At 41.6% G+C, this 18,887-nt stretch overlaps 1 protein-coding gene across 2 annotated transcripts in view; it reads left to right on the top strand.

Annotated features, from left to right (window-relative positions):
• LOC117365787 (putative protein TPRXL) overlaps window positions 1-18,887 on the top strand; it is a 72,955-nt gene that overhangs the window by 32,731 nt on the left and 21,337 nt on the right. For both annotated transcript variants that reach the window (XM_033956614.1, XM_033956613.1), the window contains exon 2: window positions 420-974. In XM_033956614.1, coding sequence (XP_033812505.1) covers window positions 420-974 — 555 coding nt within the window. The remainder of the gene's footprint in view (window positions 1-419; window positions 975-18,887) is intronic.

Raw genomic sequence — 18,887 nt, 5'->3', positions numbered from 1 at the left:
CTGCTTCCATATCATGTTTTCAATTGCCAATGACAGACAGTGCTGGCCTCTCCCTTGCTATTGAAAATGTGATATTGAAACAACACCCATTCACTGGCAGGAATGAAGGTGGAGGACTCTCATACAGCTCAGAGGGAACATTGATTCCAGCGCCTAAACTGTAGCTCTTTTTCTTGAATTTACCACTTTGCCATTACTTACATGCATAAGTCTACTGTACACTTACCCACAAAAGTGCTGGTATTCTGTACATTGACATACATATGTGGTGCGTTTATGAAGCTACCCATTTATAGAATGGACCTTTAAATGATGATGTAATATTATGGAATTGAGTTGCTACCCGCTACCAGAGATTGAAGGAACTCAACGGATGCAGGTTTTTATTTCTTTTATGAACTGTGTGGTTCTGCTTTCAGGTCCCTCACTATCAGCTTCCAATGAATCCAGTGTGACGAATGGGACTTCAAGTACTGGGGCTCCCCCAGAAACAACCCATCTGACTCCAGAGAAAACAACTTCCATAGCTTCCACTGAAAGTAGCACGCTATTAAATTACAACACCACAGGGACAACGAGAGAACCCCAAAGCAATACAACAAGAAACCAGACTAATACCAGTCCACATGTCTCACCGAGTCACGATGGGACCAACCCACCAGCCAGTCCTTCAACATCCAACCCTGGTGGGACAAACACCACAGCCCCCAGTCCTTCAGCATCCAACCCTGATGGGACAAACACCACAGCCCCCAGTCCTTCAGCATCCAACCCTGATGGGACAAACACCACAGCCCCCAGTCCTTCAGCATCCAACCCTGATGGGACAAACACCACAGCCTCCAGTCCTTCAGCATCCAACCCTGATGGGACAAACACCACAGCCCCCAGTCCTTCAGCATCCAACCCTGATGGGATAAACACCACAGCAGCGTCAATCACTTCAAGCAATGCAAAACCAACCATCAGCTCAGGTGAGACTAGATTTATTTAATTGAATTCAAAGTGTATAACTCACCTTTTCAATATGTGGCTTATTTATACTATGGCATAGAGGGATATCAACTGTATAAACCTGCAAAATTTCAACCTGAGGTATAAACTATTTACATCTTTACAAAAATGGGAAATATTTATTTTAAAAAAAAATACATTTTTCAAAAAAGCAAACTTAAAACATCTGTATCTCTGTAATTCATAGGAAATTGCAGATAATATTTACCTAGACCTTTCTACTGGCCTATAGTACACAAAAATTAAAGTTGCCTCAAATTTATCCCTTCAAATTTTTATAGCCTTTATCTTTATTATTTTTTAGTCCCTATTTTTGTATGTTTTAGTTCAGTGGGTAATATAGTGAAAATTCTGTGTAGAGAGAAACAGAGCTGCGTTATTGTAATAAGAATAAATTTATTTATATACTGCAATATCTCACGGTTTAGTGCAGTTTATAATAAGAACTGTAAAAACACAGCGAATTTACACCACAAAGCAGACACACAGGGAGACAGAGACAGAAAGAAAGGGGGGCAGGGAGAGAGATAGAAAACATAAAGTAAGAAAGAAAGAAACGCCTCAGCTACCCATTGTGTTAAAAGTCTACACATCTATTCTAGCACCCGTTAATGTAACGGGCTTAAATACTAATTATATATAAAATATAACATTAAGAAATTATTAAGGGCTCCTTTTATGAAAAGGCGCGTTAACGGTTTAACGCACGTAATACCGCGCGCTAAACTGCCGGCCACGCTAGCTGCTACCGCCTCCTCTTGAGCAGGCGGTAGTTTTTCGGCTAGCGCGGGGGTTGGCGCGTGATTAAAAATCACGCGCGTTAAAGCCGCTACCGCGGATTCGTAAAAGGAGCCCTAACTTATCTAGTTTATACATATTTATTAAACAGATAAGTTTTTAACGATATTCTAAAGGCCTGGTAAGAACTTAAGATCAAACCACTAAAACTTTTGTACCAAAGTCCTGCCTGAAAGGGTAGGGTTCTATTAAGAAATCTTTTATTAAGGGGAAAAAAATAAGGTATCCGTCAGAAAATATACAACCTTTTATTGAAGGGGAAAAAACAAGGTTGTGTTTCATGAAGAAAGTCTGTTTTCTACTAGTTCAAAATGATCTGAAAGGTAACTGAAAGACTATATAATGTGAATCTGAAAGACTATATAATGTAAATCTGAAGACTATATAATGTTTTATAACAAATACAGGCAAATTTAAAAATTATTCTTGTTTCTACCGGAAGTCAGTGCAACTTTCGATAGTATGGTATTACATGTTCTGATTTATTTTAGATTGAAAACATTAGCTGTGCAAGAGTTCTCTGTAAGAGATATCCTTGCCCCAATGAGCTTATATCTTATTATATAAAGCACAAATAAAGGGAGACGAGCAGTTACGTATAAACATAAGAATAGCCATACTGGGTCAGGCTGATAATCCATCTCGCCCAGCTTCCTGTTTCCAGCAGTGGCCAATCCAGGTCACAAATGCCTGACAGAAAACCAGATAGTGGCAACATTCCATGCTACCAACCCCAGGGCAAGCAATGGCTTTGGGCTCCTTTTACGAAGGTGCGCCAGCGTTTTTAGCGCATGCACCGGATTAGCACACGCTATAGCATACGCTAGCCGAAAAACTACCACCTGCTCAAGAGGAAGTGGTAGGGGCTAGCGCGTGTGGCATTTTAGCATGCGCTATTCCATGCGTTAAGGCCCTAACGCACCTTCGTAAAAGGAGCCCCTTGTCTGTCTCAATATTTTTTAGTGTGGTGGGGGAAGCACCGATGGCAGGAGGGAGTGGGCATCCACCCTGACATTTTTTTGGGTTCGGGGAGAAGGGAGGGGGCGCTTTGTCAGGGAGAAGCTTTTTTTTTTCATTTTTTCATTTTTTTTATTGGTCAGATATTTTGCATGTGTAATACACGCAAAATGTCAGTGCCATTGCAAAAAATAAAAAAAATTTTAAAAAAATGAAACCCCACCCCCCACAGGCAGTCGGGTTTTAGGATAGTAAAACCCAATTCAAAATAGCCAAGCAAATGCTAGTGAATCAATCGCTTGGCTATTTTGCATGGGGTTTTACTAATTTGCATGGGTTGGATCGGATCACATCAGACAATGGGGAAAAACACGTAGTAGGCCATTTAGTGAATTGCGTGGGTAGCACTGATTGTTGCTAAACCTTTCAAAACAGATTTAGCGACGATTGCTGATTTAAGTGAATTGGGGCCTTAGCCCTCTCCAGAGTCACTGCTTTCCAGCTGTGACCGATAGAGGGGTGGATTCTTCTGTAATCAGCATTACAGAACTTAAGACACCTGTGGCCACCACCTTAGATAAACACCTGAGCTTGCAGCTTACAAGAAAACAATGTAGAATGCAAATGAATTCGAGCCACCACCCTGGCTAAGCAAAACATAGGGAACTGTGGCCCATAAGTCAGAGAGGTTCACTGCTTGAAGACTGTAGAATAGATTCTTAAATGTGGAACCTGGAATGGAAGAGTACATAAAAACATAAGAAGTGCCATCCCCGGAACAGACCCTAGGTCCATCAAGTCCGGCGATCCGCACACGTGGAGGCTCCGCCAGGTGTACCCTGGCATAGTTTTAGTCGCCATATCACTCTGAGCTTCTCATAAGGAGAAGTGCATCTAGATTACTCTTAACCATGTCACTTTATGCCTCTCATAAGGAGATGTACATCTAACTTATCCTTAAATCCTACAACGGTGGATTCCGCAATTACCTCTTCAGGGAGAGCATTCCAGGTGTCCACCACTCGTTGCGTGAAGCAGAACTTCCTAATATTTGTTCTGAACTTGTCCCCCCTTAGCTTCAGTCCATGTCCTCTTGTCCGTGTCATATTGGACATTGTAAATAATGTTTTTTCCTGCTCTATTTTGTCGATTCCTTTCAGTATTTTGAAAGTCTCGATCATATCCCCTCGCAGTCTCCTCTTCTCAAGGGAGAACAATCCCAGTCTCTTAAGTCGTTCCTCGTATTCCAAGTTCTCCATGCCCTTTATTAGTAATTTGGTTAGACTAGTGGGCTAAAAACCATGGATCAAATCCTCAGGTGCAAAAGCAGATTTCAAGAACTCTGAGGATAGGAAGATAACCCCTGAATAACATTAAGAAATTACATTTTTCAGAGCCTTTCTGCAGGTGAAAACCATTTTACTTGTGTAAATTGGTCATCTGAACATTACCCTCCCTAAATGTATAAAGTGCAAGTCCTGATATTTAAAAAAATAATAATAATAATCTGACTTCTTAGATTAAGGCTCACAAGTTTGATTCCTAAATTTCAGCCAGGCTTAGAAACTGAAGTTTTCAGCTGAAAGTTCACTTTATTTAGGAGCTTAAAAGTTAGGAGGACAGCCATTCATTTGACTAGATCAGTGGTTCTTAAACTTGTCCTGGGGGACCCCCAGCCAGTCAGATTGTCAAGATATCCCTAATTAAGAATACCAGACGTCTGGATTTCCCTGGACATTCCCTCCTTTTGAGGACAACTCTGGGGGTCCAGATGGCTTTTCAAAACCCGGCATTTTGTCCGGGTTTTGAAAAGCTGTCAGGCAGGGAGGAAGTCCACACATGCGTGGCCTTCATGCGATCACGTCACGCCCACGCATGCATGGGCTAGGGCAGGCTTGGGGCAGGATTAGGATGGGGTGGGTATAACTAGGTGGACTTGGGGGGGGCGGGGCTAGAGGGGTCCGGATTTTCCAAAAGAAAAATCTGGCAACCCTATCTCTAATGAATATAGATGAGAGAGATTTGTATAAAATGGAGGTAGGAGCTATGCAAATCTGGCTCATGCATATTCATTAGAGATATCATGAAAACCCGTCTGTTTGGGGGTCCCCTAGGACTAGGGTTACCATTTTTGGACTGCAAAAATCAGAACAAAAGGCCCTACCCTGTTCCGCCTCTGGCCATGCCCCGTTTTGCCTCAGCCCTGCCAAGTTCCACCTTCTGCTCTGCCCCTTCCAAGCTGACGTAAAATCTGGTACCCCTACAGATCTGCCCTCCATGTGACATTGCAGAAAGTGGGGGTGTACAAATCAAGGGGGGGGGATTAGGGGGTTTGGAGTGGTAAAAAAGCATGGTCTAGTATGTTGTGGCTTCCACAGAAGTCCTAAGATGGGACATGAGTTCAAGATTCCCTGTGCCACTGCCCTTCTCCATGATTTTGAGAAAGTCAGGTTTTGGTTTTTTTTGCTCTCAGTAGAAAGCAAGACATTTGTCTTCATGTTGTTTTCCCAATCAAGACTTTATATAAATTTCAGGGGGTGGGGAGAGAAGAGTCCAGTTATATCAGATCATGCTATGAAGCTGGAATAAGGAGAGACACTCAGGAGAAATACTTTTACTGAAAGATGGAAATGGTTGGTGTACCCAACCAGGACAAAATTCAAGCAGTTTAGGACAAATAAACAAACAACAGAAAAAAGACAGACCAGTCGAGTAGAGGCAGACGGTGTGGGACTAGAATTACTACTAGGAAAGCTGTTGCTTACTCTTCTGGCCATAAGCGGGCACTATACTACTTATTCATAATTACATGAATAAAGATTAATAAAAACCAAAAATAAAATGTAAAACCTTTGTATCAGACTAGATTATTGGCACAGTAGATTCTCAGTTAATCAGTACCCATGGGGATTGATAGGTGCCGGATAAATGTGCTTGAAAATGGAAAATAAGAGTGATGATTGGACTAAGCACCAGATTGAAATTTATTTTGCTCAATCTCCAATTTCTCAAACTTATTTGTATATTTTTAATTTTATTCTTTTTATTTCTTTTATTGTTATCTTTTTTTAAAAATTTACTTGAATTGTACCTTTCCCTCACAATTTTTGGAATTTTGTTATCTCTTTTCTATTTTAATAATTGTTTAATTAGGTTCTTTAGCTAGATTGTGAGCCGGGACAGATCGAGAAGTTCTAAGTACCTGTATTTTATTGTAAATTGCTTAGATCTGTAATATGCTTAAGCAGTATATCAAATGTTAATAAAACATAAACATAAGATGATATCTTTTATTGGACTAGCCTAACACATTTTTTGATTAACTTTCAGAGGCCAAAACCTTCTATTTCAGGTCAGGAGAGTATATTGCTGTTGTGTATCCTCTCCTGACCTGAGGAAGGAAGTGTTGGCTTCTGAACGCTAGTCAATAATGTATTAAAATTAGTTCAATTTAAAGGCATCACCTTATTTTACATTTTATTTTAATTTATTAACCTTTATTAACATAGCTACCACATTACCTTATCCTAAATTAAAAATAAAATTCCTTTTTCTATTTTTGTTGTCTGGCCATTTACTTTTTCTGATTATGTTGGGCCAAGTCTCTAGTTTTGCTTTCCTTCATCTTTGCTTAACTGTCATGCCAGGTTTCCTGTCCATTTGTCATTTTTCTCCTTCTTTTCAGTTTCATCAATTTATTTTTGTGCCTCTGTCCAAATTTAATCCATTTTTACTATCCAGTGTTTAATTTCCCTTTTTTTACTTTTCATCATTCCCTCACCCTGGTTGTCCCCTATGCCCTTTCTTCTTATTCTCCAGTCTTTCATTAACTCTATTCTCTTTCCCTTTCCACCGACTATCTCCCCTCTTTCACTCACCATTCTTCCATCCAGAATTCACTGTATCCCAATCCTTCTATCCAGTGTCTCCCTCTTTTCTCACATCCTTCTATTCAGTATCTTCTCTATCCTTTTCCATTCAGCGTGTCTCCTTTCTCCTCATCCTTCCATCTAGCATCTTTTCTCTTCCAATTTTTTCACCAAGCATCATCCCTCTTTCTCTCCATACCCTTCCAGCCAATATTTTCCCTTTTTCCCATCCTTCCAGAATCTGCCATCTTGCCAACCTCGCTTCCATATTGTGTCTCTTCTCTCTCCCCATCCTTCTATCAATTTTCTCCCCTTTTTCTCTCTTCATCCTTCTAGCCAGGGTTTCCCCTCTTTTTCTCCCCTTTTCCATCCAGTGTCCACTATCCTTCTACCTATCATCTTCTCGCTACCCCTTTTCTATCCAGCATGTCTCCTCTTTCTCTCTCCATTCTTCCACTCATCTTCTCCCTCTTTACCCATCTTCCATCCAGCATCTCCCCTTTTCTGTCCATCATTTATCCTCCTTCCATTCAACAACTCCTGTCTCTCTCCCTCCCTCTTCCATCCATTGTCTTTTCTTTACCTTCCTGGATCTACCTTCAGTATCATCTGTACCCTGTGGTAGCTGCTGCTTCTTCCAAAGATGAGCAGCAGCAGTGGCAAAACAATAAGAAGCAGGAAGCAGGTGTAGGGCTGCAGTCTTCAGGCAAGTGCTGTTGGTTCTGCTGATCCCTATACCACTGTTCTTCAACCACCGGTCCACGGACCGATGTCGGTCCGCAGAAAATTTCTTCCTGTCCACACAGGGCCGGCAAGATCGAGTCGGCAGTTACATTTCCTGCCAACTGCTATTCCTCCCAGCCTCGGGTGATGAAGACAGGCTACCGACATCGGGGCCTTCCCTTTGTGAGTCTTGCCTGTTCGGAAACAGGAAGTTGAAACAAAATAGGCGGGACTCAGAGAGTGAAGGTCCCGACGTCGGCAGCCTGTCTTGATCGTCACCCCTGCCGAGTTGCTGAAGAGGGCCGCGGGGAAGGTGCAAGTGGAAAGGAGAGAGCTGCAAGTACAAGGGAGATGGTCAGCGTGTGTGAGCAAGATCCTGGGGAGCCTTCGACAGTGGCTGTCTCCCCTCCCAGCAGCTCTCCTACTTGCCAGGGCAGTAGTTCACCGACAACTTCCTCTTTCCTCAGAGGCGGCAATGGACCCAAGGCTGCCTAAGTAAATCACTGCTGCAGACAAGTACTGAGAGCTGCTTGAAGGGAAGGAAGCCATTGTAGGAGGCTGGGAAGCTGCTGGATAAAGGGAGAGCTGCTACTGGACCTGGAGGGAGGTAGAAGGAAAGATGCTGCTGGGAAGGGAGGATGGAAAGGGATGGGAAGAGAGTTAATGTTGGATAGGGGGAGGAGGGAAGGGAAAAGGAAAAAAGGAAGGAAACAGCTGGCAGGGAGATTACAGGAGGGGAAGGGGGTCAGGGTGGAATGGAGAGATCAGATGAGGAAAGGGGAGAGAGAGGAATGAGAAAGTAGAGAGAGACTGATGCTGGAAAGGGGGTCAGCAGAGAAATGAGAGAGGGATAAAGATGCTAGATCTGGTGTAGAATGATGTAAAAATGAGAGAGGAGGCACAGACTGGATGGACAGGGGAGAGGGGCATAGAAAGAAGTCAGATACATATGGAAGGGGGAGAGGGCAGACAGTGGATGGAACGGGCAGATGCTGGATTGAAGAGACATGGCAGATGCTGGAAGGAAAAGAGTGAAAAGAAGATGAAAACAAAAACCAGAGTCAATAAAAGGTAGAAAAAAATAATTTTATTTCTATTTTGTCATTAGAATATATCAGATTTGAAATATATATCCTGCTAGAGACATAACTGGGGACAGCAATATTCTGTTAGCATGATATTTCTGTGTAGCATTCTATAATAACTTGGCTCGTTCAGTTTTCTTGATAGTAGAGGGTATATATGTGAAGGGGAGGGGATACAGGGGTTTTGTTAGTCCGTGCTCTGTATATTTGTAATTATAAAATCACAATTGTTCAGAATATTGTTTCTTTTTATACTTTAATAAAATACATTCAACATAAAATCATAACTGTGGCTTGTGCAGATGGGATCAGATGGTTTGTGGGGACCGAGCTCGCGGAGACAAGGCGGAAATGGTTTTTTAAAATTTCAGTCTTAATAGTATGCCAGTCCACAAAATAATTATTTTATTTCTGCCGGTCCACAGGTGTAAAAAGGTTGAAGAACACTGCCCTATACCCCCTCTGATGTCAACTTCCCTTTCCAGCACATGGGACCAGCCAAACTGAAAACATGTGCCTGAAGACGGTGGTTCCAAATCCCTTTCTTTTAAGAATTTTTTTTTAGATACGTAGTTTCAAGTTTATTTAGGCTTGATGTACCACTTATCCATCCTAAGCGCTTTACAGAGTACAACGCTAAAAGATCTGACATACACAATTAAAATATAATACAAACAGTGAGGGAAACTTCACAGGATACAAAAGGGAGACGGGTAGGATAACATTGCTTCCTAAAATAGAAAAAAAAATCATTTGTGGCGGGAAAACCAAAAGAGTATGTGGTATCTGAAATCAAGCTCCAGCTCTATACCTTATGTAAACTTCTCTTAAACTTGTTCTACTGGATGGTATATAAAGTCAACAAGTCTTCAATGCTAAAAAATGTAAAGTGATGCACCTAGGGAAAAAAAATCCACACAGAACTTATACACTAAATGGTGAAACCTTGACCAGGACCATGGTGGAACGTGATCTAGGAGTTATCATCAGTGATGATATGAAGGCTGCCAATCAAGTGGAGAAGGCTTCGTCCAAGGCAAGACAAATGTTGGGCTGCATCCGTAGGGGTTTTGTCAGCAGAAAACCTGAAGTCATAATGCCGCTGTACAGATCCATGGTAAGACCTCATCTGGAGTATTGTGTTCAATTCTGGAGACCACACTACCGGAAAGATGTGCTGAGAATTGAGTCGGTTCAGCGAACGGCTACCAAGATGGTCTTGGGGCTCAGGGATCTCACGTATGAAGAAAGGCTAAAAAAACTGCGGATGTACTCACTGGAGGAACGAAGAGAGAGGGGAGACATGATTGAGACCTTTAAGTATATTACGGGACGTATAGAGGTGAAGGATGATATCTTCTGTCTTACAGGGCCCTCGGTCACCAGAGGGCACTCGCTGAAAGTCAAGGGAGGGAAATTTCATGGTGATGCCAGGAAATACTTCTTCACCGAAAGGGTGGTCGATCATTGGAACGAGCTACCTCAGCAAGTAATTGAGGCCAACAACGTGTCAGATTTTAAGAGAAAATGGGATATCCACGTGGGATCTCTAGGGGAGTAAAAGTCAGGGAGTGGGTCATTGGTATGGGCAGACTTGATGGGCCGCGGCCCTTTTCTGCCGTCAATTTCTATGTTTCTATGTTTCTAACAAGCTGCTGCTTGTTAACTGATGGCAGTTGCAGCCAGAGAGAGGTGGGGAAGATTATTAGGCACCTATGCTCTCACCATGACCATGGCTCAGCGGGAGAATTTCCCTCTTTTGCAGGAGTGTAGATGACCTGCCAAAGCGTGAGTCTCCCGCTGAATACCGGGACACTTGGCAGGTCTGCTTCCGGATCGTAGCAGAAGTTTTGGCCTTAGCAGGCACGTGTTTGATCTTACTGCTGGAAAAGAGAATGGTAAAACTTTGGCTCCCTCTTCTGGTCATTCGCTGGCTCTGATTATTGGTTTTTCTTTCCTTGAATACGATTTAATTGCTTATATTCCGCCTAGCTAAAAATGGTTCAATGCAAATTACAATCAAACACTGCAATAAGTATAAAAGAAAAGTGCAATTCCACATGCATACCTTAAAAGTTTACAAAAAAAAAGCTAAAACAATTTTTATCTAAAATTCATATAATTTGTCTCCTTAACGAAATGCGTTACAGCACTTTACCAACAGCACGTTTGAAATAACCATTCTTTTACCTATTTTCTACATGGTAAATAATTGTCTAGGTCACAAATGCAGTCCTGTTTGGTATTTCATTTCAGTGCTGTGGGTCTTTGAAAATAACCTTCTCAAAAGCAGTGTTAGAGTGAAACATTGTTGGGGACGGGACGGAACTGTAAGTTCCTGGAAGACACTGATCTTATAGCATAAGTAGTGGAGTCAAACCAGGACCGTCCTGTAGGCTGTGTGAGCAGGGTGGTTGTAGAGGGCGCAAGGGCAACAGAGCAGCAAAAATCACTACCTATTCAATTTTTACCCTGTGGTGGGCACGGTGCAGTGGGAATTGTGAGATACTAGATGGCATTTTGCACAGGGCACAACTCTAGACTGAGACACTTCTGAGTCTATCAAAAACAAACGAGACATGCAAAGAGCTAAGCCAGGATAATATACAGACTAGACATTATCATCTCATTTTACAAAGAATATAGATGTCGGAATAGCAACATCCAGGTCAGAACATCTCAAGTTGCACTAATATTTTAGAACACAATCTGCTGACACAGAAGAAATGGATGTTTTTGTGCTGAACGCATATGGCATAAACATCCAGTTTGCCAAAAAGAAAAGAAAAACACTGAAAATTTCAAAAGGCTGAAACCCAGCGCATGAACATTTATATCTTAGGCATTTTAGAAGTATTGTTGATGCTGTCACAGGGACTGGTATCCGTTACCAGTTTGGCTTTTTTTTGGGGGGGAGGGGGGATTAACTGGGGAATTTTCCCGAATCCTTTCAGTTTGCCAAAACCTAAATGTATCCTGAGGTTGATCTGTTAGGACAATCATGTATGTTGTATGTGGATAAGATGTTTGCAAGTTATTCTATGAATGTTTACTGCTTGGAAACTGGTTAGAAAATAGGCAGTATACAAATTTTTTTAAATAAATAAATATTTCCCTTGTGAAATGGCAAATAAACTTGTAATTTCTACACATGCCCTAGTTCCACCCAAAACACGCCTAGACAATGCCCCTTGCCATCTGCATGCACTTGGGTTTTTGATGTGCCTATCCCAGCTTTGTAAAATGGGAACTTAGATGATTATGTAATGTAATGTAATGTAATTTATTTCTTATATACCGCTACATCCGTTAGGTTCTAAGCGGTTTACAGAAAATATACATTAAGATTAGAAATAAGAAAGGTACTTGAAAAATTCCCTTACTGTCCCGAAGGCTCACAATCTAACTAAAGTACCTGGAGGGTAATAGAGAAGTGAAAAGTAGAGTTAGAGGAAAAATAAAAATAAAATAAACATTTTAACAAGACAGCAATGATCTAAATACTTTGGAAGGTAGAAAAGAGGAGAGAAAGGAATAGAAGCAGAAGGGGGAGCCGTTGAACAGTAGAATTCTGGAGAAATTTAAATGATAGAAATAGAACAAAACAAAGACAAAAGGCAAAACAATAGATAAGATTAAAGATAAATCATAAGCTGGAAAGAAAAATAAAATAAAACTTTGTCTTCAATCCACGGTTTCAGCGTCAGTGATGAAATGGAGCAAGTAAGTTTAGGAGGAGCTATATGCAGAATAAAATATTTAAGCAGCGGTTTTTGCACATCTCAAATACGAATAGTCCTTCTAAAGTGATTGCCAGCACTTTAAAAATAATATGGACAGAGATAGCGAGCCAATGTAGATGATTATGAAAAGATGTCCCATGCTCCCATCTTTTGCCACTACAAATCATTTTCATACCAGTTTCGTAAAGAAACATGTGAAAGACCTGTGCAGCAACCTTTGTGTACACACGGATTTTTACTTTAACAATCAAATTTCAGGCGGCTATGTGTGTATCACAACAGCCGAGATTTCAGAAGCAACACAATTCCAAAACAAGACAATTATAAAGTATTTCCATGTATGTATGGTATATATTTCTTAATGCAGAATCCCCCTCCTTTACAAACCCGGCACAGTGATATCACACACATGTGCGCATTCGTGTGATGTCATCATGCCACATCCATACATGCGCAGATGTTTGTGTGGGGCCAGAGTTGGGTGGAACATGGCAGGGCTGTGGGCAGAACAGGGTAATAATAATAATTATTTTATTTTTTGTGTAACGCCATACCCAGGGAGTTCTAGGCGGTTCACATCAGATTAATCGAATTACAAACAGTGCAGTCATTGAAGTTAACATATTAAATGCATACGATATGAGGAAAGGAAAAGGAGGAACTAACAGGCCAAATGTGTGGGGGGGGGGTACAACAATCTTAAAGGATCGAATAATGAGGAAAATAGTAGTAAAAAGATAGTAATAAAATACATTAAGAATTCAGTCTGTGGAATAATTGAATTTTGATCAGCTTTCTGAAGTCAAGATAAGAGGAGGCATCAAGCACAATTTGGGCGAGCTATGAATTTAGTTTAGCCGCCTGAAAAGAAAAGGTTTTATCAAAGAACCTTTTAAAGTGACATAATTTTAATGAGGGAAAGGCAAACAGATGTATTCTGCGGGAGCTCTTGTTGTTATGACTCAAGTTGAAGTGGGGGTAAAGATATCTCGGTGACATACCAAATACTGATTTGTAACAGATGCATGAGAAATTAAACATAACTCTGGATTCAAATGGTAGCCAGTGCAGTTTATGGTAGAAAGGGGTAACGTGTTCCCATTTGTTCAAGCCAAAGATGAGATGGACGGCCGTATTTTGAACCAGCCTCAGCTTCCTTATGGTTTTCTTAAAGGTGCCCAGATATATGATGTTACAATAATCCAGAATGCTGGATTGTACCAACAAGCGGAAGGAGGTGTCGTCAAAGTATTTTTTTATGGTGTGAAGTTTCCAGAGCACCGAGATACTTCTCTTAAACACTAGGTCAGAATGTTTCTCCAGGGTAAGGTGTTTGTCTAAAGTAACTCCTAGTATTTTTAAGGATTGTTCAATACAATAATCGGACCCACATCCTTTTTTTTAACCAAAAATCTGGTAGCCCGCTATATCAAGTTTCAAGTTTCAAGTTTATTTCACTTTTGATGAATCGCCTATTTCAAATTACTAGGCGATGTACATAATATAGTAAAGAAACTTTAACAAAATAACAATAAAATCTAATAATAACTAACATGAGAGATAGGTAAGGGGGTAAAGTTACAATGAGGGTATAGGAAAAAAGGGAAGAACAAAAGGTAGGGTAAAAATTTGCAAGGCATACTTCATAAATATTAATTAAAACAGAATAGAAGATTTTAGAAGCTTTAAAGGTCAAAAGCATCCCTAAACAAATAAGTTTTTAAAAAATTTTTAAATGATGAAACATCATGTTCCATTCTAATGTACTGGGGAAGGGAATTCCACCATTGTGGACCTGCAATAGTGAACATATCTGCTCTTCTCGTTCCAATGATTTTTAAAGAAGGCACAATTAATAAGTTTTGATCGGATGAACGCAGAGATCGTTGGGGTTTGTATGGAATCAATGATTTAGATATGAATTGCGGCTCGCTAAATGCTAGAGTTTTAAAGATTAAGAACATCTGTTTATAAAGAATCCTATGATGAATTGGTAACCAATGCGCGTCTATTAACAATGGGGATACGTGATCAAATTTTTTAGCGTTATAAATTAGTTTTATGGCCGTATTCTGGATATGATGTTTCGTTTCATACAATAGTTGATATTTCTCAGCACTTATTGAGTTATAATGTCTTGTCAGTTAATCAATGGAAGAGCTGAGGGGCATCATTGTTGGGCTGTGTTTAGGGCATCAGTTGGCCTTAATCCTTAACAATATTATACAGGATGCCCACGGAAGAACATAAGAATAGCCTTACTGGGTCAGACCAATGGTCTATCAAGTCCAGTAGCCCGTTCTCACGGTGGCCAATCCAGGTCACTAGTACCTGGCCAAAACCCAAGGTGTAGCAATATTCCATGTTACCAATACAGGGCAAGCAGTGGCTTCCCCCTTGTCTTTCTCAATAACACACTATGGACTTTTCCTCCAGGAACTTGTCCAAACCTTTCTTAAAACCATCTACGCTATCCATTCTTACCACATTCTCTGGCAACATGTTCCAGAGCTTAACTATTCTCTGAGTGAAAAAAAAATTCTTCCTATTGGTTTTAAAAGTATTTCTGTGTAACTTCATCAAATGTCCCCTAGTCTTTGTAATTTTTGACAGAGCAAAAAATCGATCCACTCCACCCATTCTACTCCACTCAGGATTTTGTAGACTTCAATCATATCTCCCCCTCAGCCGTCTCTTTTCCAAACTGAAAAGCCCTAACCGTTTTAGTCTTTCCTCATACGAGAGGAGTTCCATCTCCTTTACCATCTTGAACGCTCTTCTTTGAACCTTTTCTAGTGCCGCTATATCTTTCTTGAGATAAGGAGACCAGAATTGAACGCAATACTCCAAATGAGGTCGCACCATGGAGCGATACAGGGGCATTATGACATTCTTAACCTTGTTAACCATCCCTTTTTTAAATAATTCCCAGCACCCTTTTGCTTTTTTGGCCGCCACTGCACATTGGGCGGAAGGTTTCATCGTATTGTCTACAATGATACCAAGATCCTTTCTTGGGCGCTAACCTCCAAGGTGGACACTAGCATCCGGTAACTGTGATTCAGGTTATTCTTCCCAATGTGCATCAATTTGCATTTGTCCACATTAAATTTCATCTGCCACTTGGACGCCCAGTCTTCCATTTTCTTAAGGTCCGCCTGCAATTTTTCCACAATCCACATGCGTTTTAACACTCCTTGATTTTAAATGATTACAAAATCAAAACTTATTGGAATATTTTTATAAATAAGATGACAGCAAATACAAGTCCCAAAAAGCACGGTTAGCAAAAACTTGCACAATTGCTTGCACTTTCACCCTTATAAGCTGCAGTTGGTGCAGAAGTTACAACCTTTAGACCAGTGTTTTTCAATCTTTGTACTACTAGGACTAAAATTTAAAAACCCCGTTTTCGCCCCATCTCCGTGAGCTCGGTCACCTCAGTAACTATAGAAAAATAGACAAATATAGTACAAAATATAGACAGCAGATATAAATTCTCAAAACTGACACATTTTGATCACTAAATTGAAAATAAAATCATTTTTCCTACCTTTGCTGTCTGGTGATTTCATGAGTCTCTGGTTGCGTTTCCTTCTGTCTGTGTATCCTTTCTTTCATTTCTTTCTTTCTGCACTCAGGCCCAAGAATTGTCCCTTTCTATTCCCTCCCTCTTTTCTTCCTATGTCCTTAGTGCCCCCGGTGCCTCCTTCCCATGTCTTTAGTACCCCCAGTGCCTCCTTCCCATGTCTTTAGTGCCCCCAGTGCCTCCTTCCCATGTCCTTAGTGCCCCTTCCTGTCTTTAATGCCCCCAGTGCCTCCTTCCCAAATCTTTAGTGCCCCCAGTGCCTCCTTCCCATGTCCTTAGTGCCCCTTCCTGTCTTCAGTGCCCCCAGTGCCTCTTCATATCTCTTTAGTGCACCCAGTGCCTCCTTCCTATGTCCCTCTCACTGCCTTCCACACTTTGTCCCACCCCCACTCTCGAAGCCAGCCTGCCTGCCTGTCTACCTCTCTCCATCCCTCCCTGGCCAAAGCCAGCCTACTTGCCTGCCTACCTCCTTCCCTCCCTGCCCTGCAAAAAAAAAAAAAGCCTCCCTCCTTTCTTTCCCCTGCTCTTACCGCCCTGCTGCTGCTGCTAAAGCCAACAGGAAGTCTTTTTTCCGATGTCAATTCTGACGTCGGAGAGGACGTTCTGGGCCAGCCAGGCAGCGATTGGCCTCTCCGATGTCCTCTCCGATGTCAGAATTGACATCGGAAAGAAGACTTCCTGTCGGCTTTAGCAGCAGCTGCAGGGCGGTAAGAGAAGGGAACCCGGGGAAAGGAAGGAGGGAGGGACAGGAAATGATCGCCTGTCCCGTTGTCCCCAAGTGTGTGGGGACAACGGGACAGAAGGTCTGAAAATGGACCTATGGTCACTTTAATCTTGCCGGCCCTGCGCGGACCGGCAGAAATTTCCTGCGGACCGGCAGTTGAAAAACAGTGCTTTAGACAATGCAACACGAAAAAATGAACAGGTGTTCCTCAAGTGGCCCCCGAGATCACCGGACATTACTGTTTATGACTTTTTCCTTTGGGAGTATCACTGAAGCTATAAATGCGATCACGCCGAATATGCTTCGGAGAGTCTGGTCCAAGCTCGATTAGCACATCGATGTTTACCGAGTAACAGGTGGGGCGCACATTGAGTGTATGTAATCAACAGATACCACATGAAACTTTATGAGTTGATGAAACTGTAGCCTCAAAGATGGAAGAATACTCCAATAAATTTTGTTTTTGTAACCATTTAAAATCAAGGAGTGTTTTTTGGGCACTCTGTAAAATACAATATGGTACTTATAATCATCAATTACAGAAATACTGTTCATTGCGGATAGGGTTACTAGGTTTGTTGAAGGAAAAAAAAGAGAAAGACTCACTGCTGTAGATGTTCCAAGATGGCGGTGATTGGGTAACAGTGCTCACGACTGAATGCTGAGAAACTGAAAGTTTTACCTGTAGCTGCTCTTATGCATCATTCAAAACATCCAGGCAGATCCCTCTATGGCTAGGACGTCTTCCCCAGCGTAACGCTCCATTCGGGAGTTTGCTGTTCTCCCTGGGTCCTACGCTGGAATTGGAGGGTAGTCTGCTATTTCTTCGGCAGGTGGAGTAGCCGAAGAACTGGACCTTGAAACATCATTATCTCCTCCGAAGGCTGTTCCGCCACCGTGCCCTGCTCTATTTGCGGCTCTGCAGAGGGATCCTGGCGAAGTTGTTGTCACAGGAGAAACCCCGTTTCGAGGGGCAGATGCCATGGGAAATTCAAATGAGCAGTCAGCTGGGAGCTGTGGCTGAAACATCTTCCCAGCCATTGAGATCTAATGCGGTGACTTTAGAGAGTATATGGCAAGCTTTCCAAATGCTAAATACCACAGTGCATAAATCCTCAACCAAAGTCTCTAGTCTGGTAACCACCGTAGATGCTTTGGCCAAAAAGATGGAAGGCATACAAGAAGAGTTTTCAAAAGAAATGAAACAAGTGAAGGACAATGTGGAAAACCTCCAAACTCTGACAACGGGACTGGTAAAAGACAAAATCACATTAAATAGGAGAATTGAACAGATTGAAAAAAAAAAAAGAGGACAAGTGCCTTGTTCTGCACCCAGCCCCATTCTGCCCAAGCCCTGCTCCTACACAAGCCTCATCTCTTCTCCTTCCCTGAGACCAGGCCATGTCTGGAGGGCCTTCAAGCATGCGCAGATGTATTGCAATGATGTCATACGCATGCATACATGGGTATGACATCATCGCATTGCATACATGCATGCTTGGGGGCCCTCCAGATGCGGCCCCGAGCTTGGGGCCTTCCAAAACCCAGACAAACTACCAGGCTTTGAAAATCCATCTGGACACCTGGACAGTCCTCCAAAAAGAGGACATGTCCAGGTTTCCCTGGATGTCTGGTAACCCTAATTGCGGATAACAAATAAGAGAACCAGTCATTACTGGGATGTAACTATAAACAGTGTAGCAAGGAATAGGCTTCTAAAACTTTTTCAAATAAATATGTTTTTAGCTTTCTATGAAAACTCATATATTTGAAGTCTACCCTTAAGTCAACCACTACAATTTCCCAAACTCTAGCTGCCTGATAAAAGAATATTGAATTAAGAACTCACCTGGATTTGTTCTTACTTGCTGAAGGTACAGAAATTGATATCAAATCTCTGTGAATAGGAAAACAATAAGCGAGAACCCAATAAGAAGCACCAAAATCAAGGATTATTTGAAAAATGAAAGCATTTAACTTGGGAATCCTTCTACTAAGCTGTGGTAAGAAAAAAGTGGTCTCAGCACCGCTGTTCTCTTTAGCTGAGCAGGAATCCTCCAACTGCATCACTGCCAACAGAGGATGGTACTTTCGATTGCTATGTACAGGCAGGTTCCTTGCAGTCAATCAGAGCTTGCCTACCTCTCAACATTGAATATGTGATAGTGAAACAGCTCCCCCTACTGATTTTGGAGGACTCCCGCTCAGCTTAGAAGGAACTATGTTTGGGATGCCCTTTTGGAGGTCTTCTTACCCACAGACCAAGCCTGTAAAATAGGCGTTTTCCCGTTTGCTGATTATCTGGGTTTGCACTAATGTTGCCATTAGTGCATGACCATTTTAAAAAATTTCCACTTATGCACTTACCATCATCCATTAAAAGTA

The sequence above is a fragment of the Geotrypetes seraphini genome, chromosome 8, assembly GCF_902459505.1.
Source record: "Geotrypetes seraphini chromosome 8, aGeoSer1.1, whole genome shotgun sequence".
NCBI lineage: Eukaryota > Metazoa > Chordata > Amphibia > Gymnophiona > Dermophiidae > Geotrypetes > Geotrypetes seraphini.
This window is presented reverse-complemented; position numbering and strand designations above follow the sequence as displayed.